Source organism: Zea mays, chromosome 6 (genome assembly GCF_902167145.1).
Source record: "Zea mays cultivar B73 chromosome 6, Zm-B73-REFERENCE-NAM-5.0, whole genome shotgun sequence".
In the NCBI taxonomy this organism is placed as follows: domain Eukaryota; kingdom Viridiplantae; phylum Streptophyta; class Magnoliopsida; order Poales; family Poaceae; genus Zea; species Zea mays.
The window spans coordinates 96972786-96999428 of NC_050101.1; the positions used below are offsets into that span (position 1 = coordinate 96972786).

The 26643-nt window shown below is 55.9% G+C and overlaps 1 protein-coding gene across 1 annotated transcript; it reads left to right on the top strand.

Annotated features, from left to right (window-relative positions):
- The first annotated feature begins 21340 nt into the window (after positions 1-21340).
- On the top strand, positions 21341-26135 carry LOC100282698 (phosphatase DCR2). Its single transcript, NM_001371881.1, has 4 exons — positions 21341-21579; positions 21713-21863; positions 22019-22410; positions 25255-26135. Exons 1-4 carry the CDS (start codon positions 21379-21381, stop codon positions 25699-25701), a joined length of 1191 nt encoding a protein of 396 aa, NP_001358810.1. The 5' UTR covers positions 21341-21378; the 3' UTR covers positions 25702-26135.
- The last annotated feature ends 508 nt before the right edge of the window (positions 26136-26643 follow it).

Genomic DNA, 26643 nt, shown 5'->3' on the forward strand with positions numbered 1-26643 from the left:
ACATTTATTTTATGACACACTGCACCCTATGAATAGTATGATATAAGTTGTCTATACTTTGACCTAAATATGTGCTTTTGGCATTTGAGTACAAAAGTGTTATTTTCTGAAATGCACATATTTAGGGGGAGGAAACTATATCATAGGATTTAAAATCTTATTTATCAAATCTTATGTAAGCTTTACATGTGTTGTCATCAATCACCAAAAAGGGGGAGATTGAAAGTGCATTCATCCCTTTTGTGAGTTTTGGTGATTTGGATAACAACACATTTAAAGGTCTAACGAGTTTGCTAAGTGTTGAACAGGAAATTCAGTATGATGAACATACTTGAATAGTGTATAATGATCAGTGAACAAAGGTTCAACACGAGGTTAAATAACCAATGAGACAATGCAAATGGATATAATATGATCTCTATATTGGTTTGAATATATGGACAAGACCTGAGAAATCACTACATACATATGACCAGAATAGAGGACAAAGTGATTTAGAGGATTGGTCAAGCCAAAGAGAATAAGATATGAGGAATCGTGAATTGGCTTGACCATATTACTGTCAGTCCATATATGCTTCTATGAGAATCAAACTAGAGCTTGATTGATCTTGACAATTATATCTAGAAGACATTCAAGCAAGGTTCACAATATTGAAGAAATGATTCTCTCAATGGATGCTCAATTTGATGTGACTCAAGAATGGCTTGATAGGGTGAAGATAGCAAGGAAAGGGCTTCGAGGAACTAAGCGAAGGTGAAGGTCAAGCGACGGCTTGTAGACCGAGGTACCATGGCTAAGGTGAAGAAGAGAGTACTTGCACTAAGTCGATGAACTAATCAGCTATGAAGAGTTATAACATGTTGATGCATCAGTAAGGTGACTTGAAGCCATGATTTGAACTCATATAAGGTGATATGGTACAAGGCACTGGGTTTGATTTGAGTTTGCTTCAAAAGGTGAGACAAAGATGTTTGTGATCCTTGTGAAGCAATTCCATGGAGAAATCACACATGAGACACCAATGACTCAAGGAGTTTACTTCATTATATTTTATTTAACTTGAGTATAGGAATCGTCGTACTATAAAGGGGGATCCAAAAAGAAGGTTAGTGTTTGCCAAAGCTCAAACCTCTCTATTCAAAAGCTATTTTTGAAAAGCAAAAATCTCTTTAACATTCTATGGTTGACCATGGTTAGGTTTGAGAAACCTAGAGTGTTCTTGCTGAAAAGCAGCTGAACTTCTTCAACTGCAGCTGAGCTTTTCAGCTGAGCTGAACTTCAGCTGAGTTGAGCTTTCTCAACTTCAGCTGAACTCAACTTCAGCTGTGAACCTCTTTGACCATACACCAGCTGAACTTGCCTCCGGACAGTTGAGCTGGGGTTTTCTCTCCTAAACTCTCTGGTCAAGACCAGTTGAACTGGTCCTGAGGGGCAGTTCAGCTGGTCTCTGACCCCTCTGACCTCTGATCTGTAGTCTGCCAGTCAGACTGGCAAACAGGTCGCCAGGAGCTGTCAGGGGCGGTTCAACCGCCCCCCCTGGGCGGTTCAACCGGTTTTGGTCAACTTTGACCAGTCTGCGGTCAGTCTGCGCGTCAGTCTGCCAGTCAGACTGGCAGACAGGCTGCCAGGCCTGCCAGGGGAGGTTCAACCGCCCTAGGGGGAGGTTCAACCGGTCTCAGGCAGAAAAATCTGCCCAACGGCTAGTTTTGAGCTCCACCTATATATACTACCTCCTACCTCTCTCCCCAAAGCAGTGAGCACGATTTGAACTCCATTTCTAACCCAAGAAACACCTCCCTCTCTCTCACACACATCTCTTGCCTCTCCCATTTCAAATCTTTGGAGAGGAATCTTTGAGTGAGCTTGAGAGCTGCGGTTTTTGTGCTTCATCTCTAAATCTCTCTTGCTCTTCTTCTTCATTCGAGCTTTGGTACTACATCGAGTTCTTTGTGGATTCATTACTCTTGGAGCTTCTAGCTCCTAGACGACTAGGTGTCTCTTGTGAGTCTCCAAATCTTGTGGAAGACCACAAGAAAGTTTGTATTACCCGCTCGTTTGAGCAAAGATTATTGTGTGGGCTTGACCTTTGTGGTCGGCAAAGGGAGGATTAGGGTTGAAAGAGACCCGGCTCTTTGTGGGCGCCTCAACGAGGAAGTAGGGCACCTTTTGTGGTGTGACCGAACCTCGGGATAAATCTTGTGTCTCTTGTGTTCTTGCTCATTGTGTTTGTTCATGTTCTTCGTTCTCTCACCATTCCGTGGAAGATTGTTTATATCTTTTTGGTGTGTGGATTTTGAGAAGTGCCCTTCTCTGATCTACTACTTTGAACCCTGTGGATCATTTAGAACATCACATTTCCAAAGTTAACTGGGTGAATTTCGAGATCAATTCAGTTTTACCCAGTTTGCTTCTAGTTTTTGTTGAAAAAGTTTTAACTTGCCTATTCACCCCCCCTCTAGGCAACTTTCAGGGAGGAAATGTTTGAGAGGCGGGAGAAGCTGCTGGCTGATCATGAGCTCGAGGTGGAAGAGAAGGAGCAGGCGCTGGAGGAGCGGGTCCACCAGTTTGAGGCGCCGCAGGCGGCATAGGCAGCGTCGGGCGCCCAGGCGATGGAGGTGATGCAGAAGACACTTGAAGATCTCCAGGTGGAGCAGCGCGTCGGGGTCCAGCGCATCGCCGCATGGGCCGGTGAGGCGAGCACTGCACGGTGCCGATAGGGGTGAGCCCCATCCTCGTGTCAGAGCCGCCGACGTCCATCTCCGACGCGCTCCCGGTGCTAGATTTCGTCGCCGACCGCCTCCGTCGCCTGGACCAGATCCTTGGCGCCCGCCTGGAGGACGAGGGCGGTAGGCTCTGCCGGGCGGTGATCGAGTACATCCTGACGTGCTTCTGGAGCCATGACCCGACCATCTCCTTGGAGCCGGTGATCGCCGGTCCGGTGGCCGACACCGAAGACGTCGCCCGGGAGGGCGTACAAGATACTATGGAGGTGGTGGCCGAGCGCTTCCAGCGGGATCCTGCCGATGATTAGTAGCCAGATCTGCAGAAACAGGGCCAAGGTTCCGCTGGGGTGCGGCTTGTAATATTTTCTGGTTTTGTAAGATACTTTTGGGAAGTATTAATCTAACAGTGACAAAACTTATATGTATGCTATTTGTCTTTGATGTGTGCGTTGTTACCAACTTCTCCCTGGTACTTGGCTTTCTGGGATGTAGGCTCGATGTGTCGAGGCTGGATGCCAGTATACTTAAGAAAGAATTGGTGACCTGGCCCCCAGGAGGTAGTCTCAACTGGGACCTGGACCTGCACACAGCCTTGGCTAGGAAGCTATAGTAGTGCACCCATAGGGCCCACTAACTGGTATCTTTTATCCTTTGATTCACGCAACAGGATCTGTAGGATCTAGATCGGGAAGCCAATCCGTGTGTCCGGACCCCCTGGATCACAGCTCTGAATACTAGGGCACTCGTCATAGAGTGGTGGAGCGTGTAGGCTTAGGGTACGAGACCAGGCTAAGTGGCTACACAGCTCCGAACCACCCCAGGGGAAGTGTGTCCGTTTTCTAGAACCGGACCCCAGGTTGTTGGACCCACAGGACTATAGTTCCAAATACTAGGGTACCCGTCACAGAGTGGTGGAGCGTGCAGGCTTAGGGTACGGGACCAAGCTAAACGGCTACACAGCTTCGGACCACCCTAGGAGACAAGTACCCATTCTCTAGAACTAGCCACCAGGCTGCCGGACCCCCCTGCCGAGGGATCCCAAACTGCAAGTCTGGCTACTCAATTCGGATGTCATTATACCAGCAAGGGTGGGAACTGTATGAGTGGGTTAGATAAAAAATGATGCTCGTAAATTGAAGCGAAAATAAGACCATCACAAAAACAAATCTGGGGTGAATCTTTTCTTTACAACTTGATATTCATGATTGTAGGCCAACAGACCGGGTTTATGAGGGCGGACCTCACCGGGCTGGCGTACATATATGCGCAACTTAGTTACAAAGGAAGAAAACTGAATCCCCAGGCTTGTTTCTATGGGAAAAACTTACGGAGATGCTCTATGTTCCAGGGATTGGGAAGAGGCTCTCCTTCAGTTGTAGCAAAGCGGACACACCCGGGTCGGCATATTTCCGTCACCTTGAAGGGTCCTTCCTAGCTGGGGGAGAGTTTGTGGAGCCCTTCTCGGTTCAGTACTCGCCTTAGGACTAGGTCCCCGACCCTGAGCTCCCTACTATGCACGAAACGTTGGTGGTAGTGCCTGAGCGCTTGGTTGTACCGTGCATTTCGGATCACCGCTCGCCATCTGCGCTCGTCGATGAAGTCAACGTCCTCACGTCGTAGCTATTCCTGCATAGACTCATCGAAAGCCTAGACCCGTGGGGAGCCCATAATGATTTCCGGGGGAAGGCAGGCTTCGACCCCGTAGACCAGGAAGAACGAGGTCTCCTCGGTAGCTCGGCTGGGTGTGGTCTGGTTCCCCCACAGCACGGACGGAAGCTCGTTGACCCAATTTGCACCATGCTTTTTCAAGAAGTTGTAGGTGCGTGTCTTGAGTCCCTTGAGGATCTCTGCGTTTGCCCTCTCCACTTGGTCGTTGCTCCTTGGGTGAGCCACGGACGCAAAGCAGAGCTGGGTGCCGATGTCCTCACAATACTCCTGGAAGATCCGACTTGTAAACTGGGTTCCGTTGTCTGTAATGATACGGCTTGGGACCCCAAATCTATAGACGATCGACTTGAGGAAAGCGACAGCAGCACCCTGGGTGAAATTGACCATAGGGGTGGCCTCTGGCCACTTTGTGAACTTGTCGATGGCGACGAAGAGGAACCGGTACCCACCGACGGCCCTGGGGAATGGTCCCAGGATATCCACCCCCCATACGGCGAATGGCCAGGAGGGTGGAATCATCTGTTTCCTAAGCAGAAGGTCGTAGGTTCGCCCCCTACCTGGCGCGCCAAATGTCAGAGAGGAAATTCTCCGGCCGGGTGGCGGAATGCACCCGCCCTAAATCCTAAGATGAGGAGGGGGCCTAAGCGTTTTGCCTGCTAGATGAAATCGAGAAGAACACAAGAACACATAAGGGTTTAGAGTGGTTCAGGCCACCGGAGCGTAATACCCTACTCCACTGTGTGTTGTATTGAGCTTGAGAGCTTGTATGAACTTGTGAGTTTGAGTGAGTGTGAGAGTCTAAGTTGGGTCTGAGTCTAAGTGTGCTTGAGTGAGTGTGAGAGAACTTGTCCTGTAACATTGTGTGCCCTCCCTTTTATAGCTCAAGGGGGCACGTACAAGGATGTTGAGCCCCGACATGTGGGCCTAGGGGCAAAACGGAAGGAAGTAACTAACGCCTATCACGCCAGGGTGAACTCCGAGGGCCTTAATGTCCGTAGTGCATATAGTATTGATATCCCGCGCTGCTTCCTCGGTAACGCGCGAGTGATGATGAGCATAGTGTACGCCGCAACACAGGCGTACTGCTTGCCAATGGAATGGACAGGCACACCGCCTGCGGAATAGCCTGGTCGCCGTCTGCCAGCGGAGTGGATAGGGCACATTAAATGCTAAGGCGGCACATCGCCTGCCAGTGGAATGGACAGGGCTCATTAAATGCCAAGGCGGCACATCACCTGCCAGTGGAATCGACAGGCGGCGCGTCTTATCCGCAATAAATGCAGAGGCCGCGCGGCCCAGAGTCCTTACGTCAGGCTCTGCCCGGTGGCTTACGTCATGGGCAGTAGGCCACGTGGCAGCATCGGGTCTCCGCCTGAGCGGAGAGTAGAAGCGTACACGGTATGGTCCGGACATGTGTCGGCTCCAGACCCCTGCCTGGCCTTGGTTAAGGCCTGAGTATTCTTCGTCCCAGAATCCCGGGACCCTGCTGTGAGTGGCCCAGACCCCACACAGAGGGGTCCGGAACCCATCCTATGGGTCCAGTTTGCGCCCGTGGAGGTCCCAGTCTGCATATACAGGGGTCCGACACTCTCCCATGGGGGTCCGGACTCACTGTTGATACCTTGGAGTATATCATCGTTTCTGGCCTCGTGGCGGCCCCGGAGCTGTCCACGTGGTGGGGTCGGGTGCTGTTTACCACGCGACTAGAGATAGCCGCGCGGGCACCGCGTCTTCATACTGTAGTAAGGGGTACCCCTGTTTCAGGGTACCGACACATACAAACAAGGTGCATCTTCTTTTTCGGAAGCCTATCTCGAAATAACCTCAAAGTTAAGCGTGCTTGGCTTGTAGCAATTTGTGATGAGTGACTGACCGGGAAGTTTTCTCGGGTGCACATGAGTGAGGATAAAGTGTGCACAAAATACTCGTGTTGGTCTGTGGGGACAATATATGATCATAGAGAGCTGCTGTCGGGGACCATAATTAGGGGTACCCTCAAGACGCCTAATTCTCAGCTGGTAACCCCCATCAGCATAAAGCTGCAAAGGCCTGATGGGCACGATTAAGTCAGGGATCAGTCCACACGAGTGACTCGATCATGCTTCGCCCGAGCCTAGCCTCGGCCAAAGGCAGCCGACCTCGAGAGACTTCTGTCTCGCCCGAGGCCCCCTTTTTATGGCGGACACATCACCGGCTCGCCCGAGGCCTTGGCTTCGCTCAGAAGCAACCTTGACTAAATCGCCACACCGACTGACCAAATTGCAGGGGCATTAAACGCAAAGGTGGCCTGACACCTCTATCCTGACACGCGCCCCCGGCAGGGCCGAAGTGACCGCCGTCACTCCACCGCTCCACTGGCCATTCTGACAGAAGGACAGCGCCGCCTGCGCCACTCCGACTGCAGTGCCACTCGACAGAGTGAGTCTGACAGGCAGTCAGGCCTTGCCACGGCGAACTCCGCTCCGCCCGACCCCAGGGCTCGGACTCGGGCTAAGACCCGGAAGACGGCGAACTCCGCTCCGCCCGACCCCAGGGCTCGGACTCGGGCTAAGACCCGGAAGACGGCGAACTCCGCTCCGCCCGACCCCAGGGCTCGGACTCGGGCTAAGACCCGGAAGACGGCGAACTCCGCTCCGCCCGACCCCAGGGCTCGGACTCGGGCTAAGACCCGGAAGACGGCGAACTCCGCTCCGCCCGACCCCAGGGCTCGGACTCGGGCTAAGACCCGGAAGACGGCGAACTCCGCTCCGCCCGACCCCAGGGCTCGGACTCGGGCTAAGACCCGGAAGACGGCGAACTCCGCTCCGCCCGACCCCAGGGCTCGGACTCGGGCTAAGACCCGGAAGACGGCGAACTCCGCTCCACCCGACCCCAGGGCTCGGACTCGGGCTAAGACCCGGAAGACGACGAAACTCCGCCCCGCCCGACCCCAGGGCTCAGACTCGGGCTAAGACCCGGAAGACGACGAAACTCCGCCTCGCCCGACCCCAGGGCTCGGACTCCGCCCTGGCCTCGGCCGAACGACTTCCGCCTCGCCCGACCCCTTGGCTCGGGCTCGGCCGCGGCAACAAAAGGCAGACTCAACCTCGGCTTCGGAGGAACCCCCACGTCGCCCTGCCTAGGGCACAGACCGCCGCGTCAACAGGAGGCGCCATCATCATCCTACCCCGAATCGACTCGGGTCACGGAGAACAAGACCGGCGTCTCATCCGGCCAGCTCCGCCAGAGGGGCAATGATGGCGCTCCACAAGCTCTATGACGACGGCGGCCCCCGGCTCTCTTACGGAAGCAGGACAACGTCAGCAGGGACTCGACCGCTCCAACAGCTGTCCCTCCATCAGGCTCCGCCGCACCTCCGACAGCCACGACATCACGCCAGCAGGGTGCCCAGATCTCTCCGGCTGCCACATTGGCATGTACCTAGGGCGCTAGCTCTCCCTCCGCTAGACACGTAGCACTCTGCTACACCCCCCATTGTACACCTGGATCCTCTCCTTACGACTATAAAAGGAAGGACCAGGGCCTTCTCAGAAAAGGTTGGCCGCGCGGGACCGAGGACGGGACAGGCGCTCTCTTGGGGCCGCTCGCTTCCCTCACCCGCGTGGACGCTTGTAACCCCCCTACTGCAAGCGCACCTGACCTGGGCGCGGGACGAACACGAAGGCCGCGGGACTTACACCTCTCTCACGCTCGACTCCGGCCACCTCGCCGCTCCCCCCTTCGCGCTCGCCCACGCGCTCGACCCATCTGGGCTGGGGCACGCAGCACACTCACTCGTCGGCTTAGGGACCCCCTGTCTCGAAACGCCGACAGTTGGCGCGCCAGGTAGGGGCACGCTGCGTGCTGACGAACAGCTCCCCGTCAAGCTCCAGATGGGCAGTCTCCAGCAACCTCTCCGGCCCGGGACGGTGCTTCGTTTCGGGACTCTTGAGTTCATGTCCTTCGACGGCAGCTACGACATGATACTTCTTCCACCGCCGCGCGACTACGACAATGGCGGCCGACAACCCGCCCGCCGGCGGCGGAATCGACGACGTCTTCCCCGCATGGTGGAAGAGCAACATTCGGGCACGCTCCGTTCCCTCCCCCGCCAACGGAGGAGGAGGTGGGGCCGTCAAGGCCAGACGGGAGGCCGCGCTTCGTCGGCCGTCGAGCGAATCGACGCCCCCGACGCCCCGACGGAAGGCACGCCGGACGTCGACCTCGCGTTCAAGACGGAGGCAAGCGCCGTCCCCCCGCGGCGCGCTGACCCCGAGCAAGAAGACGACGCCGGCGCGCTCGCGGAAAGCCTGCAGGACGTCGCCCTCGAACCAGAGATGACGGCGCAACCAGTCCCCGATGTGACTACGTCGCTCCTCGTCGACCAAAAGGTAACGACTAACTCCCATCTTGCGTCATTTCGACTCGGCCTCAACCCGCCAAACGACCTCGTTTTGGCGGGCGCTCTCATTGAGGCGAGTGCAACCCCACTGAGGTTCCGTATGCGGTCACCTTGGGACCGACTGACGGACGTCTCGACCTACGGGCCCTTTGGGTCCGAGGAAGATGACGATCCCGGCATCGGTTGGGATTTCTCCGGACTTGGCAACCCCAGTGCCGTGCGGGACTTCATGACCGCATGTGACTACTGCCTATCCGACTGTTCCGATGGAAGCCGCAGCATCGGCGACGAGAGCTGTGGCCCAAGCCGCGAATGTTTCCACATCGAGCTAGGGGATCCCACCGAAGGCAACCATCTTGGCATGCCGGAGGATGGTGATCTCCCTAGGCCGGTGCCTCGCGCCGACATCCCACGGGAGCTAGCTGTGGTCCCCGCTCCGGCGGGGGGTTACGACCCACAACTCGAGCAAGTCCGCGAGGCGCAGGCCAGGCTCAACGAGGGAACAGGAGCGCTTGAGCCGATCCATCGGGACGTCGGACAGGCATGGGTGGGCCAACCCCTGGCCGGAGAAATACGTCATCTGCCCCAAGGTCTCCAGCACCGGGTCGCCAACGATGTCAGGATCAGACCGCCGCCCGCATCCAGCGGGGTTGGTCAGAACCTGGCAACCGCAGCAATGCTCATCCGCACGATGCCGGAGCCGTCAACCACCGAGGGTCGGCGAATCCAGGGAGAACTCAAGAATCTCCTGGAAGGCGCTGCGGCTCGGCGGGCCGAGAGCACTGCATCCCGAAGGCAAGGATATCCCTCGGAACCTCATGCCGCGACTTCCCGATTCATGCGGGAAGCCTCGGTCTACACCGGGCGCACGCGCAACACCGCGCCTGCGGCCCCGGGCCACCTCGGCAACGAGCACCATCGACGCGACCGTCGGGCTCACCTTGACGAAAGGGTGCGCCGAGGCTACCACCCCAGGCGTGGGGGGCGCTACGACAGCGGGGAGGATCGGAGTCCCTCACCCGAGCCACCCGGTCCGTAGGCCTTCAGTCGGGCGCCATTCCCGACCCGGTTCCGACCCCCGACTACTATCACGAAGTACTCGGGGGAAACGAGACCGGAACTGTGGCTCGCGGACTACCGCCTTGCCTGCCAACTGGGTGGAACGGACGACGACAACCTCATCATCCGTAACCTCCCCCTGTTCCTCTCCGACACTGCTCGCGCCTGGTTGGAGCACCTGCCTCCGGGGCAGATTTCCAACTGGGACGACTTGGTCCAAGCCTTCGCTGGCAATTTCCAGGGCACATACGTGCGCCCCGGGAATTCCTGGGACCTTCGAAGCTGCCGGCAACAGCCGGGGGAGTCGCTCTGGGACTACATCCGGCGATTCTCGAAGCAGCGCACCGAGCTGCCCAACATCACCGACTCGGATGTCATCGGCGCGTTCCTCGCCGGCACCACTTGCCGCGACCTGGTGAGCAAGCTGGGTCGCAAAACCCCCACCAGGGCGAGCGAGCTGATGGACATCGCCACCAAGTTCGCCTCTGGCCAGGAGGCGGTCGAGGCTATCTTCCGAAAGGACAAGCAGCCCCAGGGCCGCCCGTCGGAAGAAGCTCCCGAGGCGTCTGCTCCGCGCGGCGCCAAGAAGAAAGGCAAGAAGAAGTCGCAATCGAAACGCGACGCCGCCGACGCGGACCTTGTCGCCGCCGCCGAGTATAAGAACCCTCGGAAGCCCCCCGGAGGTGCAAACCTTTTCGACAAGATGCTCAAGGAGCCGTGCCCCTACCATCAGGGGCCCGTCAAGCACACCCTCGAGGAGTGCGTTATGCTTCGGCGTCATTTCCACAGGGCCGGGCCACCCGCCGAGGGTGGCAGGGCCCGCGACGACGACAAGAACGGAGATCGCCCAGCAGGAGAGTTCCCCGAGGTCCGCGACTACTTCATGATCTATGGAGGGCATGCGGCGAATACCTCGGCTTGGCACCGCAAGCAAGAGCGCCGGGAGGTCTGCTCGGTGAAGGTGGCGGCGCCAGTCTACCTAGACTGGTCCGACAAGCCCATCACTTTCGACCGGGCCGACCACCCCGACCATGTGTCGAGCCCGGGGAAATACCCGCTCGTCGTCGACCCCGTTGTCGGCGATGTCAGGCTCACCAAGGTCCTGATGGACGGGGGCAGCTGCCTCAACATCATCTACGCCGAGACCCTCAAGCTCCTGCGCGTTGATCCGTCCTCCGTCCGGGCAGGCGCTGCGCCCTTCCACGGGATCATCCCTGGGAAGCGCGTCCAGCCCCTCGGGCGACTCGACCTCCCAGTCTGCTTCGGGACACCCTCCAACTTCCGAAGGGAGACCCTGACGTTCGAAGTGGTCGGGTTCCGAGGAACCTACCACGCCGTGCTAGGGAGGCCATGCTACGCGAAGTTCATGGCCGTCCCCAACTACACCTACCTGAAGCTCAAGATGCCGGGCCCCAACGGGGTCATCACCGTCGGCCCCACGTACAAACACGCGTTCGAATGCGACGTGGAGTGTGTGGAGTACGCCGAGGCCCTCGCCGAGTCCGAGGCCCTCCTCGCCGACCTGGAGAACCTCTCCAAGGAGGTGCCAGACGTGAAGCGCCATGCCGGCAACTTCGAGCCAGCGGAGACGGTCAAGGCCGTCCCCCTCGACCCCAGTGGCGACACCACCAAGCAGACCCGGATCGGTTCCGGGCTCGACCCCAAATAGGAAGCAGTGCTCGTCGACTTTCTCCGCGCAAACGCCGACGTCTTTGCGTGGAGTCCCTCGGACATGCCCGGCATACCGAGGGATGTCGCCGAGCACTCGCTGGATATTCGGGCCGGAGCCCGACCCGTCAGGCAGCCTCTGCGCCGATTCGACGAGGAGAAGCGCAGAGTGATTGGCGAAGAGATCCACAAGCTAATGGCAGCAGGGTTCATCAAAGAGGTATTCCATCCCGAATGGCTTGCCAACCCTGTGCTTGTGAGGAAGAAAGGGGGGAAATGGCGGATGTGTGTAGACTACACTGGTCTCAACAAAGCATGTCCGAAGGTTCCCTACCCTTTGCCTCGCATCGACCAAATCGTGGATTCCACTGCTGGGTGCGAAACCCTGTCATTCCTCGATGCCTACTCAGGGTATCACCAGATCCGGATGAGAGAGTCCGACCAGCTCGCGACTTCTTTCATCACGCCGTTCGGCATGTACTGCTATGTCACCATGCCGTTCGGTTTGAGGAATGCGGGCGCGACGTACCAGCGGTGCATGAACCATGTGTTCGGCGAACACATCGGTCGCACAGTCGAGGCCTACGTCGATGACATCGTAGTCAAGACGCGGAAGGCTTCCGACCTCCTCTCCGACCTTGAAGTGACATTCCGGTGTCTCAAGGCGAAAGGAGTCAAGCTTAATCCTGAGAAGTGTGTCTTCGGGGTGCCCCGAGGCATGCTCCTAGGGTTCATCGTCTCCGAGCGAGGCATCGAAGCCAACCCGGAGAAGATTGCGGCCGTCACCAGCATGGGACCCATCAAGGACTTAAAAGGGGCACAGAGGGTCATGGGATGCCTCGCGGCCCTGAGCCGCTTCATCTCACGCCTCGGCGAAAGAGGTCTGCCTCTGTACCGCCTCTTAAGGAAGGCCGAATGTTTCGCTTGGACCCCTAAGGCCGAGGAAGCCCTCGGCAACCTGAAGGCGCTCCTTACAAAGGCGCCTGTCTTGGTGCCGCCGGCGGACGGAGAAGCCCTCTTGGTCTACGTCGCCGCGACCACTCAGGTGGTTAGCGCCGCGATTGTGGTCGAAAGGCAAGAGGAAGGGCATACATTGCCCGTTCAGAGGCCGGTCTACTTCATCAGCGAAGTGCTGTCCGAGACTAAGATCCGCCACCCACAAGTTCAAAAGCTGTTGTATGCTGTGATCCTGACAAGGCGGAAGCTGCGACACTACTTCGAGTCCCATCCGGTAACTGTGGTGTCATCATTCCCCCTGGGGGAGATCATCCAGTGCCGAGAGGCCTCGGGCAGGATCGCGAAGTGGGCGGTGGAAATCATGGGCGAAACGATCTCGTTCGCCCCTCGGAAGGCCATCAAGTCCCAAGTGTTGGCGGATTTCGTGGCCGAATGGGTCGACACCCAACTGCCAACGACCCCGATCCAACCGGAGCTCTGGACCATGTTTTTCGACGGGTCGCTGATGAAGACGGGGGCCGGCGCGGGCCTGCTCTTCATCTCGCCCCTCGGAAAGCACTTGCGCTACGTACTGCGCCTCCACTTCCCGGCGTCCAACAATGTGGCCGAGTACGAAGCTCTGGTCAACGGATTGCGGATCGCCATCGAGCTAGGGGTCAGACGCCTCGACGCTCGCGGTGATTCGCAGCTCGTCATCGACCAAGTCATGAAGAACTCCCACTGCCGCGACCCGAAGATGGAGGCCTACTGCGACGAGGTTCGGCGCCTGGAAGACAAGTTCTTCGGGCTCGAGCTCAACCACATCGCTCGACGCTACAACGAAACCGCAGACGAGCTGGCTAAGATAGCCTCGGGGCGAACGACAGTCCCCCCGGACGTCTTCTCCCGGGATCTGCATCAACCCTCCGTCAAGCTCGACGACACGCCCGAGCCCGAGGTACCCTCGGCTCAGCCCGAGGTACCCTCGGCACAGCCCGAGGTACCCTCGGCCCCCGAGGGCAGAGCACTGAACGTCGAGGAAGGGCAGAGCGGGGCCACACCAGATCAAGATTGGCAGGCCCCGTACCTGCAATATCTCCGTCGAGGAGAGCTACCCCTCGACCAAGTCGAGGCTCGGCGGGTAGCGCGACGCGCCAAGTCATTCGTCTTGCTGGGCGACGAAGAGGAGCTCTACCATCGCAGCCCCTCGGGCATCCTCCAGCGGTGCATCTCCATCGCCGAAGGTCGGGAACTGCTGCAAGAAGTACACTCGGGGGCTTGCGGCCACCACGCAGCGCCCCGAGCCCTTGTCGGAAATGCTTTCCGGCAAGGCTTCTACTGGCCAACGGCGGTGGCTGACGCCACTAGAATTGTCCACACCTGCGAAGGGTGCCAATTCTATGCGAAGCGGACACACCTGCCCGCTCAGGCCCTGCAGACAATACCCATCACCTGGCCCTTCGCTGTATGGGGTCTGGACCTCGTCGGTCCCTTGCAGAAGGCGCCCGGGGGCTACACGCACCTGCTGGTCGCCATCGACAAATTCTCCAAGTGGATCGAGGTCCGACCTCTGAACAGCATCAGGTCTGAGCAGGCGGTGGCATTCTTCACCAACATCATCCATCGCTTCGGGGTCCCGAACTCCATCATCACCGACAACGGCACCCAGTTCACCGGCAAAAAATTCTTGGATTTTTGCGAGGATCATCATATCCGGGTGGACTGGGCCGCCGTGGCTCATCCCATGTCGAATGGGCAAGTAGAGCGTGCCAATGGCATGATTCTACAGGGGCTCAAGCCTCGGATCTACAACGACCTCAACAAGTTCGGCAAGCGATGGATGAAGGAACTCCCCTCGGTGGTCTGGAGCCTAAGGACGACGCCGAGTCGTGCCACGGGCTTCACGCCGTTTTTCCTGGTCTACGGGGCTGAAGCTATCTTACCCACTGACCTGGAATACGGCTCCCCGAGGGCGAGGGCCTACACCGAACAAAGTAACCAAGCTAGTCGAGAGGAATCGCTGGACCAGCTGGAGGAAGCTCGGGACAGGGCCTTACTACACTCGGCGCGGTACCAACAGTCCCTGCGACGCTACCACGCCCGAGGGGTCCGGTCCCGAGAACTCCAGGTGGGCGACCTGGTGCTTCGGCTGCGGCAAGACGCCCGAGGGAGGCACAAGCTCACGCCCCCCTGGGAAGGGCCATTCGTCATCGCCAAAGTTCTGAAGCCCGGAACATACAAGCTGGCCAACAATCAAGGCGAGATCTACGGCAACGCTTGGAACATCAAACAGCTACGTCGCTTCTACCCTTAAGATGTTTTCAAGTTGTTCATATACCTCGCACCTACGCAAAGTTTAGTCGTCAAGGAAGGGTCGGCCTAGCCTCGGCAAAGCCCGACCCTCCCTCGGGGGCTAAAAGGGGGGAGACCCCCTCTGCGTCGAATTTTTTCCTCGAAAAAGGATCTCTTTTTAGCAGGATTTCTTTCGTGCTTCTTGACTACTTCGGAAAGCGGATCCTGGAAACGACGAGGTACACATAAGCAGCCAAGGCTGACCGAGCCGAGGGACTCCTACGCCTCCGGGATACGGATACCTCACTCATCACCTTCTGCGATAAGTAACTTGCGCTCGGATAAAGCGACTCTGTGGACCGAACGAGTCATCACGCTCGGAAGCTCTCCTGCCGAAGCAGTCCTTCAAGCTTTCTCGACTAAGTCGGGGACAGGGCCTCATGGACGAGTGAAAGTACGCGTAAGCCGCAAGGCCGACCGAGCCGAGGGATTCCCACGCCTCCGGGATACGGATACCTCACTCGTCCCTTCCGCGAAAAGCAGCTTTCGCTCACACAAACATCCCTGTTACCGACAAAGTCCAGACGCTCGAAACAAGAGGAAAAAAGACGCAGCTTCGCAAGCGCGGCGAGGGTGTGTTCTTCTGGCCTCGGCGGCCGCAGAAAGCACACGCTACAAGATGATCTGATCCTGCTGGCTCGGGTCTTCACGCTGAAGGGAGCCGTAGCACCCTCGGCATCGACGACGTCTTCAGCAAAGCCCGACCCAGCCTCGGGCGGCGCCGCGGTCCAGGGACTCCTCCGGGAATCCGGCCCGAGCAGGCGGCTCAACCGGTTACCCCTGGGGCCTCGGTCAACCGGCTTCCAAGGGCGCCAGTCCAACCCGAGGCATCGACTGATCGACTTTGGCGTCGGCTCCGCTGACGGACAACATGGCTAGGCTCCGGCCAACCAGGTTCCCATTCTCGAGCCAACTCCGCCTCTGTTCATACTGATATCGCTACCCCTGGCCTCGGTCCACCGAAGGGCGGCCAAGGGGTCTCTTCAACTAAGCTAGAGGAGCCCCAGACAACAAGGCCGAACGGGCCGAGGGATTCCTACGCCTCCGGGATACGGATACCTCACCCGTCACCTTGACACGGGGTAACTCATGCTTGGTAAAGCGGTTCAGATAATCAACAGGCGAGACTTAATGCTCGAAAATGAGGAAAAAACACGGCTCCGTGCCGAAATTACATACACGTTCAGGCCTCGACAGCCGCAACGAACAAAAAACACTGGCATTCGAAGTGCCATTACAAACGGAACTCCGGTTCCCCCTCCGCAGGTACGAACAACCCCACTCCGAGGGGGAAGGCCTGCGGAGCAACGGAAGGCCGACGAACGGCGCGCCGTCACCTGCTCCAGCAGCGGCGACGACGACGACTTCTGCTCCGGGGGGCCGAACAGCGGCAACGCTGACCTCGGGGTGGATGCCGCTGCCAGGAGGCCCCCGCCCATGCCAAAACTCGTGAGGCAAGGACGGGCAGAAGGCCGTAGAAGTTGGAGGTCAGCCCGTGGCCGGTCCCGGCCGCCGCGCCGGCGGAAGAACCTCTTCCAGCTGCCGTGGCAGACGCCGGCGCCGCAAGTGGCCCCGAAGCCACTCGCGGCTGAAGACCAGGCACGCTGCAGCTGCCGGACGCCACGGGCAATGCCCGCTTCTCCCCCCATCACTGAGTGAAGGAGCGGGCCACCGCCCACGCAGGGGCCGACCCCAACTCGGCACTCTCCCCTCCCCAGCCTTGGTGATGAAAATCCTTGAGGCTGAGGAAGGGGCAGAGGCCGCAGCCCGGCTCGCTTTCCCCCACCATCAAGCTGGAGGTCGCCATCTCGGGTGACCGCCGGTGAAGGGGTGCGACCGGGCTGCGTGATGAAAATCCTTGAAGCCGAACGATGGCTGAGAGGTACCAACTCCCATGGAGTTGCGTTCCTCCAACAAGGAGGCGGAAAGGCGGCGGATACCCCCCATCCGGGGGCTTGGAAGATGGGAAGACACGACGCTTAAGGGAGGAAGAAGACATGGTTGCCTTACGAAAGGGGTCTCCCTCCTTTTAAAAGCAACTCTCCCTACGTGCGCCCCCAGGCGCCGCGGGCTGAGTCTTCTCCAACACGCTCCAAGGCCCTCCCCTGCGACTCGGGGGCTGGGTCCCGCATGTCATGCAAGCCGGCTCAGGGCAGAAGAAGCCAAACCGCCGCGCGTGGTGCGCACGACCGACCGGCGGTTACAGGCGACCCCCCATTTCCGCCCAGACCAACGGGCAGAAGGGGCGGGCAGCCATGCAGGCGGCATGCAACCGCGCCAGATGGACGCGCTTCCCCGACTTCTGACACGCCAGCTTGGGAACCCAGGCCCACGCGTCGAGCAACCGGCGCGCCAGTTGCTGCATGCAAGCAACCGCACCGCCACTTGTGCCACCATCGCGACTCTTCGGTTGCAAAGCCTATGCCACGACTCGAGGCGACTCAACAGCGCCAGCCTGGCGCGTCGAAGCGACCGAAAGTGGGCCGGCAGTAATAGCGGTGGCAGGCGGGCGGGCGCAGCGGTCACGTCGTCAGCCAGGCTCACGTCCCATCCTGAGACAGCAAGAGAGCCTCCACTCACGGCGTGGAAACGGTGCACCCGTGACCCGTTCCTCGAACGGATCGCACGCGCGCAACGGCCGCCCCGCCAACCACTCGCCCCGTCGCATTAACTCCGCGGCGGGACACGCGGCGCCTCTGGCAGGCGGAGCGCGCGACGCTTCACCTTCGCCGAAATAAACGCGTCAGAAAAGGTACGCCACGTCGTCCGATTTCGTATCCTTTTCCGTTTTTCTCTTTCTCTATCTCTTGCAACAGGGACCGAGAAAGGGGGACACCCCGAAAGGGATCCTTCCCCGCGAAGGAACCGGGCTCCGAGCCCCCCATTACTGATCAGGGGTTCGAAGACTGGCCCCCCGAAGGGTTCAACAGTCGCCTCAGATCGCGTGGGCCCGACACCCACTACTGGTCAGGGGTTCGAAGGCCAGCCCCCCGAAGGGCTCCATGGCCGCCTCAGGCTACTCGGGCTCCGCGCCCATTACTGATCAGGGGTTCGAAGGCTGGCCCCCGAAGGGTTCACAGTCGCCTCAGACACCGAGCGAGGGATGACCAGGGGTACGTTCGATACATAACCAAGGCTCGGGCTGCGCTCCCGAGGTACCCTAGGACATTTCCGAGACCAGCGGGAACGATCTTGTAACGGAATCCCATCGGAGGGAGGCATCGAGCCCTCGGACCCCGTCGCCAGGGGACCGGGTCCGGCAAATCACCCGCAGGTACTTTTGGGCGCGCCTCTGGGCCCCTAGCCGACCCCCAACGAATGGGGCACGGACGTCCACTCGGATTACCCGCTCGCAGCTCACCGGAGACACCATGTTCGGTGCCCATCGAGGGTAACATGGCGCACTCCCCCCCTCCTCCTTGCGGAAAGGCGACGTAGGGGCGTATGTAAAAAGTCGAGTCTGTCCCTGATCGTCCTCTCGCCCTGTGCAGAGGCTCGGGGGCTGCTCTCGCAAAAACTGGCTCTGGCCAAATCGTTGATAGCGTCAACATACCAGCCCGAGAGCTTGGGCCCCGACCGTGCACCCGGGCTACGGCCAGTTCGCATGAGGGAACGACCAGACCAGCCGAAGCGTTAAGCGAAGTATTAAGACCTCGAAGGAGTGTAACCACTCCTCCGAGGCCTCGGGGGCTACACCCGGCGGGTGCGCTCGCGCGCACCCACCGGAACGAAATGCAACCGAGAAAGGCTGGTCCCCTTGCAAAAAAGTGTGACAAAAGCCTCCAAGCGAGTGCTGACACTCCCTTCGAGGCTCGGGGCTACTGTCGGGGACCATAATTAGGGGTACCCTCAAGACGCCTAATTCTCAGCTGGTAACCCCCATCAGCATAAAGCTGCAACGGCCTGATGGGCACGATTAAGTCAGGGATCAGTCCACACGAGTGACTCGATCACGCTTCACCCGAGCCTAGCCTCGGCCAAAGGCAGCCGACCTCGAGAGACTTCCGTCTCGCCCGAGGCCCCCTTTTTATGGCGGACACATCACCGGCTCGCCCGAGGCCTTGGCTTCGCTCAGAAGCAACCTTGACTAAATCGCCACACCGACTGACCAAATTGCAGGGGCATTAAACGCAAAGGTGGCCTGACACCTCTATCCTGACACGCGCCCCCGGCAGGGCCGAAGTGACCGCCGTCACTGCACCGCTCCACTGGCCATTCTAACAGAAGGACAGCGCCGCCTGCGCCACTCCGACTACAATGCCACTCGACAGAGTGAGTCTGACAGGCAGTCAGGCCTTGCCACGGCGAACTCCGCTCCGCCCGACCCCAGGGCTCGAACTCGGGCTAAGACCCGGAAGACGGTGAACTCCGCTCCGCCCGACCCCAGGGCTCGGACTCGGGCTAAGACCCGGAAGACGGCGAACTCCGCTCCGCCCGACCCCAGGGCTCGGACTCGGGCTAAGACCCGGAAGACGGCGAACTCCGCTCCGCCCGACCCCAGGGCTCGGACTCGAGCTAAGACCCGGAAGACGGCGAACTCCGCTCCGCCCGACCCCAGGGCTCGAACTCGGGCTAAGACCCGGAAGACGGCGAACTCCGCTCCGCCCGACCCCAGGGCTCGGACTCGGGCTAAGACCCGGAAGACGGCGAACTCCGCTCCGCCCGACCCCAGGGCTCGGACTCGGGCTAAGACCCGGAAGACGGCGAACTCCGCTCCGCCCGACCCCAGGGCTCGGACTCGGGCTAAGACCCGGAAGACGACGAAACTCCGCCCCGCCCGACCCCAGGGCTCGGACTCGGGCTAAGACCCGGAAGACGACGAAACTCCGCCTCGCCCGACCCCAGGGCTCGGACTCCGCCCTGGCCTCGGCCGAACGACTTCCGCCTCGCCCGACCCCTTGGCTCGGGCTCGGCCGCGGCAACAAAAGGCAGACTCAACCTCGGCTTCGGAGGAACCCCCACGTCGCCCTGCCTAGGGCACAGACCGCCGCGTCAACAGGAGGCGCCATCATCATCCTACCCCGAATCGACTCGGGTCACGGAGAACAAGACCGGCGTCTCATCCGGCCAGCTCCGCCAGAGGGGCAATGATGGCGCTCCACAAGCTCTATGACGACGGCGGCCCCCGGCTCTCTTACGGAAGCAGGACAACGTCAGCAGGGACTCGACCGCTCCAATAGCTGTCCCTCCATCAGGCTCCGCCGCACCTCCGACAGCCACGACATCACGCCAGCAGGGTGCCCAGATCTCTCCGGCTGCCACATTGGCATGTACCTAGGGCGCTAGCTCTCCCTCCGCTAGACACGTAGCACTCTGCTACACCCCCCATTGTACACCTGGATCCTCTCCTTACGACTATAAAAGGAAGGACCAGGGCCTTCTCAGAAAAGGTTGGCCGCGCGGGACCGAGGACGGGACAGGCGCTCTCTTGGGGCCGCTCGCTTCCCTCACCCGCGTGGACGCTTGTAACCCCCCTACTGCAAGCGCACCTGACCTGGGCGCGGGACGAACACGAAGGCCGCGGGACTTACACCTCTCTCACGCTCGACTCCGGCCACCTCGCCACTCCCCCCTTCGCGCTCGCCCACGCGCTCGACCCATCTGGGCTGGGGCACGCAGCACACTCACTCGTCGGCTTAGGGACCCCCCTGTCTCGAAACGCCGACAGCTGCCAGGAGTAAGTACCGTCGGTCCAGGATTGGACGGGGTGTTACAAGTGGTATCAGAGCTGACCCTCGAGGTTTCACGGGCGTGTGTGAGCTAGAGGGTTCGGGTATATGGCGCATGGCGCATGTGGGTCTGAAGTGGTCACATGGCATGGCATATGACGACACTAGACACACGGACGTGGCTAAGAGGGGAGGTTTCTGGATTGGGGTTGACCGACGAGGACGTCGGTCTTCTAAGGGGGTGAATTGTGATATCCTGGCCAAAAGTTTAATAGAATTAATAGAGTATTCGTATCAACAAGTTGCATCTTCTTTTTCGGAAGCCTATCTCTAAAGAACCTCCAAGTTAAACGTGATTGGTTTGGAGCAATTTGGGATGAGTAACCGACTGAGAAGTTTTCTCGGGTGCGCATGAGTGAGGACAAAGTGCACAAAAAAACTCGTGTTAGTTTGTGGGGACGATATATGATCTTAGAAAGCTGTCAGGAGTAAGTACCGCCGCTATAGGGATTAGACGGGGTGTTACATAACTATGGATCATTCGATAAATTGGTTCCCGGACAAAACTAAATAAATAAATAAACTCATGGCACCGTATGCAGGGCCACGAAATTCAGCCATGTTGCTTACCTAATACCTGGACGGCCAAGACTTGGTAGCCTGTGACCACCATCATCTTATTTTAGGACATCTTTTATGTCATCACTCACAAGGTAACATAGTAAACGTCAAATTGCCGGTAGCCCTCTTTTACGTAGTGGAACATGGCAGCCATTGAAGCTGACGGACAGGGGATGATAGTGATGCTGCCAGTGCTGGCTGTGCTATGAAAACAATCCAGGCAAAGGCAATATGAAGACTGAACCTGAAAAAACAACAAGCGACATGTTCACGCCTGTTGGTTCGGTTCGGTTTCGGCATGGAGGTAGCTGAGAGACCGATGGCCTCGTCCCACCTGGCAGCTCTCGTCTCCCTGCTGATCCCCTGCCTCCTTGCGCTTCTGCTGCTCCGCCTCGCCGCCGTGCTGGACCCGGACCCCGACGCCGCCGTGCCCCGCATCAAGGCGGCCGCGCCCCTCCCTCTCCGGTTCCGCCACGATGGCGCCTTCAAGATCCTCCAGGTGCGCGCCTCTCGCCCAGGCCCAGCCCACCCACGCGCGCACTCGCTCGCTCGCGCTTGCTTCCCGTCCGCCCCCCCGCGCGTTCGTCTAGGAAGCTTACGACCTGATCCCGCTCTCTGACGCCCGCTGCTAGGTGGCGGACATGCACTTCGGCAACGGCGCCACCACGCGCTGCCGGGACGTGGGCCCCGAAGGCGGCGGCGCGCGCTGCTCCGACCTCAACACCACGCGGTTCCTGCGCCGTGTCATCGAGGCCGAGAAGCCCGACCTCATCGCCTTCACCGGTGCGCTTCTCTCTTCTCCTTTCTACATCCTATTACTTGCCCTTTTGTGCTCCTAGACTACGAAAGTTGTTTCCCTTTTAGTCCTTTACATATACAAGCAAAAGGGGCGCATTGTAATTTAATCTTAACGCTCACGTTGGTTCAATTTGGATCAGGGGACAACATATTTGGGGGCAGTGCAACTGACGCAGCAGAATCACTACTCAGAGCAATCAGCCCTGCTATCGAATACAGGGTGCCATGGGCTGCCATCTTAGGTAATCATGACCAAGAGTCGACAATGACCCGGGAGGAGCTGATGACCTTCATGTCTCTAATGGACTACTCGGTATCTCAAGTAAACCCACCTGGTTTTTTGGTACATGGGTTTGGGAATTATCATGTTGGCATCCATGGGCCATTCGGATCCGAGCTGGTCAATACTAGCCTGCTTAACCTTTACTTCCTGGATAGCGGTGATCGTGAAATGGTGAATGGAGTTAAAACATATGGATGGATCAGAGAGTCTCAACTCGCCTGGCTTCGTTCTACTTCCCTGGAGCTTCAGGTACTTTCTGATTATTATTGATAACAAAATCACAGCATGTGAAGTTGTGATTGTAATTTGAGAACGCTAAAAAATGAAGTGTTAGAAACTATTGAACAAATCTGGGACCAACAGTTAATCAAGTTTGCTTAGGTACCATTTGTTCATATTCAGACACAATTGTTGTATTTGTATATATACTCTGTATTTCTTTTTTCTCTCTCTAACTTGCAGGAGAACTGCACATCTTTATATTAAGAAGGAAAAGAAAGGATCCAAACTAGACCGATACAAGAGAGGGTACATACACCCCTGGGGGCCAAAACCTGACATACTTATAGGGATCCATAATGATAAAAGCTTATAGCATTACTAACTACCAACAGCTATGGCCAAAGTTCTCTTAAGACCGCAGGCCCAGCCTAAAACCAAGCTCTGACCTCCTCTAAAATTTCTTGCTGAACTCTGGGTGTGCTAGGAGGGTTCTTCTAAAAAATACAAGCATTCCTATGCTTCCAAACACACCATGCCACAATCATAACCAGGGAATTTAAACCTTTTTCCTTGCATTTAGGCAACCTTGCCTCAGCTTTCCTCCACCATTCTTGAAAAACTTCATCATTGAAGTCTTGGGGTACGGCGATGCAGCCCTGCTGTGGATAAAGTGCTGAACCAGATTTCTCTAGTGAAGACACAAGAGACTGAGATGTGTTGCGCTGTTTCATCCTGCTGGTCGGCGGTCACAAAGAAGGCATTGTTCTGGATGTTCCAATCCTTGCCATGCTAAGCGGTCAGTCATCCAACATCTATTTGAGGAAGCTAGCCAAGCAAAATCTTTTCATCTCGAAGGAGCCTAATTCTTCCAAATAAGGTCAGCTGATTCAAAAGCAATCGAGCCAAGAAAGAAACAATTATAAGCAGACTTCGAAGAATATATACCAGAGGCTGCTGGAGTCCAGTAGTGCTGATCGGGCACCCCAGGTTCTAGCTGCACATCTTGAGCTAAATCCCAAAAATTCCCCGAAGGCTTCTGTAGTTAAATTTCCTCTGATATCACTGACCCAACAAAATTGCTGCAAGGCATCACACAGCGATCTAGTCTTGAAAATTTTCTTAGGCACTGCAACAGCCAAATTAGGTGCAAATTCTGCTATAGTCTTCACATTCAACCATCTGTCACTCCAAAAAAGGGTTGCTGCACCATTACCAATAATAGACCGAACATAAACAGCGAACAGTGCTGCAGCATATGGATGGACCTGAATCTCTAAGCCAGCTCACGGATGATCCGGCTGTGTTTTCTTTAACCATAACAATCTCATATTCAAGGACCACGCCAAAGTCTCAAGATTATGAATTCACAAACCTCCTAACCCAAGTGGCCTCCAAAACCTTTGCCAATCAACTAAGCAATATCCGCCCTTCACGTCCTTGCGTCCCTTCCAAAGAAAACCCCTCCTAATTTTATCAACATCTTTGATAACCCATTTAGGACACTGGAGGGCAATAAGATAGTAGATAGGAATAGCCGTGAGGACTGATTTCACTAAAGTTGCACGCCCTGCAGGGTGCATTAACGCTACCTTCGAACCTGGCAGCTGATCTGCGATCGTCTCAACAAGCGGATAAAGATCCCTTTTGGTAAGCTTCCTGGTGGAGAGTGGCAAACCAAGGTACTTACATGGGAACTGAGCCAAGTTGCAAGGCAGAGCCTCCTGTACCGCTGCAATCTGATGCTCATCACACATTCACACCCTATTGGAATCACTGAACTTTTCCTGATATTAGTGACCAGCACTGAAGCCTCTTCGAAGATTCTCAAAACCTCTTTAACCAGACCCACCACCTCAAGCTGTGGCTGAATGAAAAGCACAACGCAATCGGCATAAAGTGACAATCTCTTTCCATTTCCTCTAGGTAGAAGAGGCTGCAGCAAATCCATCTCCAAAGCCTTATACCAAGGAAACAGATCCATCACAATGATGAATAGCATGGGTGATAGCGCCCCCCCTGCCGCAATTCTATTCAGTGACAAATTAACTTACTTGGCTCTCCATTGACTAAGACTCTGGTAGAAGCAGATCACATCAACTTGGAAAGAATATTGCACCAAACCGGTCCAAAGCCCAAATGCCTGAATACCTCCAAAAGAAACGGTGACGATACTGAATCAAAAGCTTATTTCTGTTAGAGCTATTGTGTACTGATTAGCGTTATGGGCTGTGTCAGGTGCATTATGTGGGTGTTGTCTATGTAATGGGCCTAGGCCCAACTACCTCTATTATTAATGCATCTCCAAACCCTGGTTAGGATTAGAGTTTCATTTCTCCCAACAATTTCTGTAATCTTTATTATCTGATTGTGATATACCTTAGTTACTAATTACTCCACACACTCTTAAATCAATGTTCATAGTTTCCCCTCTTTGTATCTGACCTCCATGTGTTTGGTACTTTGGTTGAAACTTGAAACCTTAGGTTGAGCTATGTGTTCATTGTGGAAATAGATACATGTATACTTGGTTGTCATGATGACACACATATTGCATATATGAACTGGGTTATGTTTTTTTCCTATATTAAAAATGACATAAGCGTGCAGTTTCAGAATCATATATAGGAGCTCTTTGGGACACATTTAAAAAAAATATGTTAGAGGTAGATGATTTGGATTTAGATTTAGGGGTTACTTTGGGTTATTTCAAATAATAGCAAATTTATGGGTTACTTTAGATTAGTTTTAAAATAGCATAGTTGGGTAGTTTTGATATAGATTACGAGTTATGTTAGATTATTTTTAATAATTGCAAAAGTGTCTAGTTTTGTGTGTATGTGTAGTACCTGAAATTTGCCTTTGTTCTGACAGAAAAAAATACATGCCCCAGCATTAGCGTTCTTCCACATACCAATCCCAGAGGTCCGAGGGCTCTGGTACTCAGGCTTCAAGGGTCAGTACCAGGAAGGGGTGGCTTGCTCATCTGTACATTCTGGTGTCCTTGGGACCCTTGTCTCCATGGGAGATGTAAAATCTGTCTTTTTGGGTCACGACCATCTTAATGATTTTTGTGGCAATCTCAATGGGATCTGGTTCTGTTATGGTGGTGGCTTTGGTTATCATGCCTATGGAAGACCCCATTGGCCAAGGAGAGCTCGGATAATTTACAGTGAACTCAAAAAGGGGCAGAGGTCGTGGTTGGAAGTTGACTCGATCTCGACTTGGAAGCTGCTAGATGATGAAAAGCTCTCAAAAATTGATGAACAGGTTATCTGGAGACATAGCACAGATGATTCTGACCACAGAGTCTACTTGTGAAGACCATGAACCTAAAACTACTTCCTGTATGTGTCATGTGTATAATGTTTGTCGCAAAGATTCCTCCAATTTTATAGGTCGATTGATTATTGGTAGTATGATGTGGCACGGACCTATTTTAGGTTTCACATCTGGTTCAATGTTGATATGCTAACCCTGGTTTGGGTCGCTGACCTGTTTTCGACCTTCTTGAGAAGCTGCCAATTGGTCCCCTTGTTTTGGGACTTGGGAGCATCACCACATCATAATCTGTTTCACAACAGATGATTCTTAATTTTTTTTTTTGTAATTCACGGCAGATGATCCTGACCACAATGTTTACTTGTCAAGGCCAGAGCCATAAGACAACTTCCAGCTTGTGTCATCTGTTCCATGTATAATATCTGTAAACAAGTATGGTCCAGTTTTGTTTGTGGGCTCGTTGAATTATTCTTGGCAATATGTGTCTGCTAAGATCCGAAAATAGACATAACATGCCATGACGATACTGATATGCCAATTCAATTCCCTGATTGCTGAGGCTTGAGCATTGTTTTCGACGTTTTTCTGAAACTGACAATTTGTTCCCTTGTACCAATCATTACTGCATCAGGTTCTTTTCTGTTTGCAGGCCATCCAGACGTTCCTTTTCCTGTCATGTAAAGAACTACTTTTAAAATTTTATTTTTAGGCCACGTTTGGTTCCTTTATAGAGTGTTTGGTTTGAAGAATAAGTCAGTTCATCATTTTCTCACTCCTCACTATTTTTGTTTGATTTGTGGAATAGAATGAATTGATCAATCACCATCCCATTATTCATTGTTAGTTAGTACTAATAGGAGAAATAAAGTCATCCCACCAAATTTAAGGAATGAACCCATGATGCACCACATGTCATGATGTAATCAAAGCAAGAGGCACCAAGTTTGTGGTGGTCCTTGCAGGGTCTAAGTGACCCGTTTG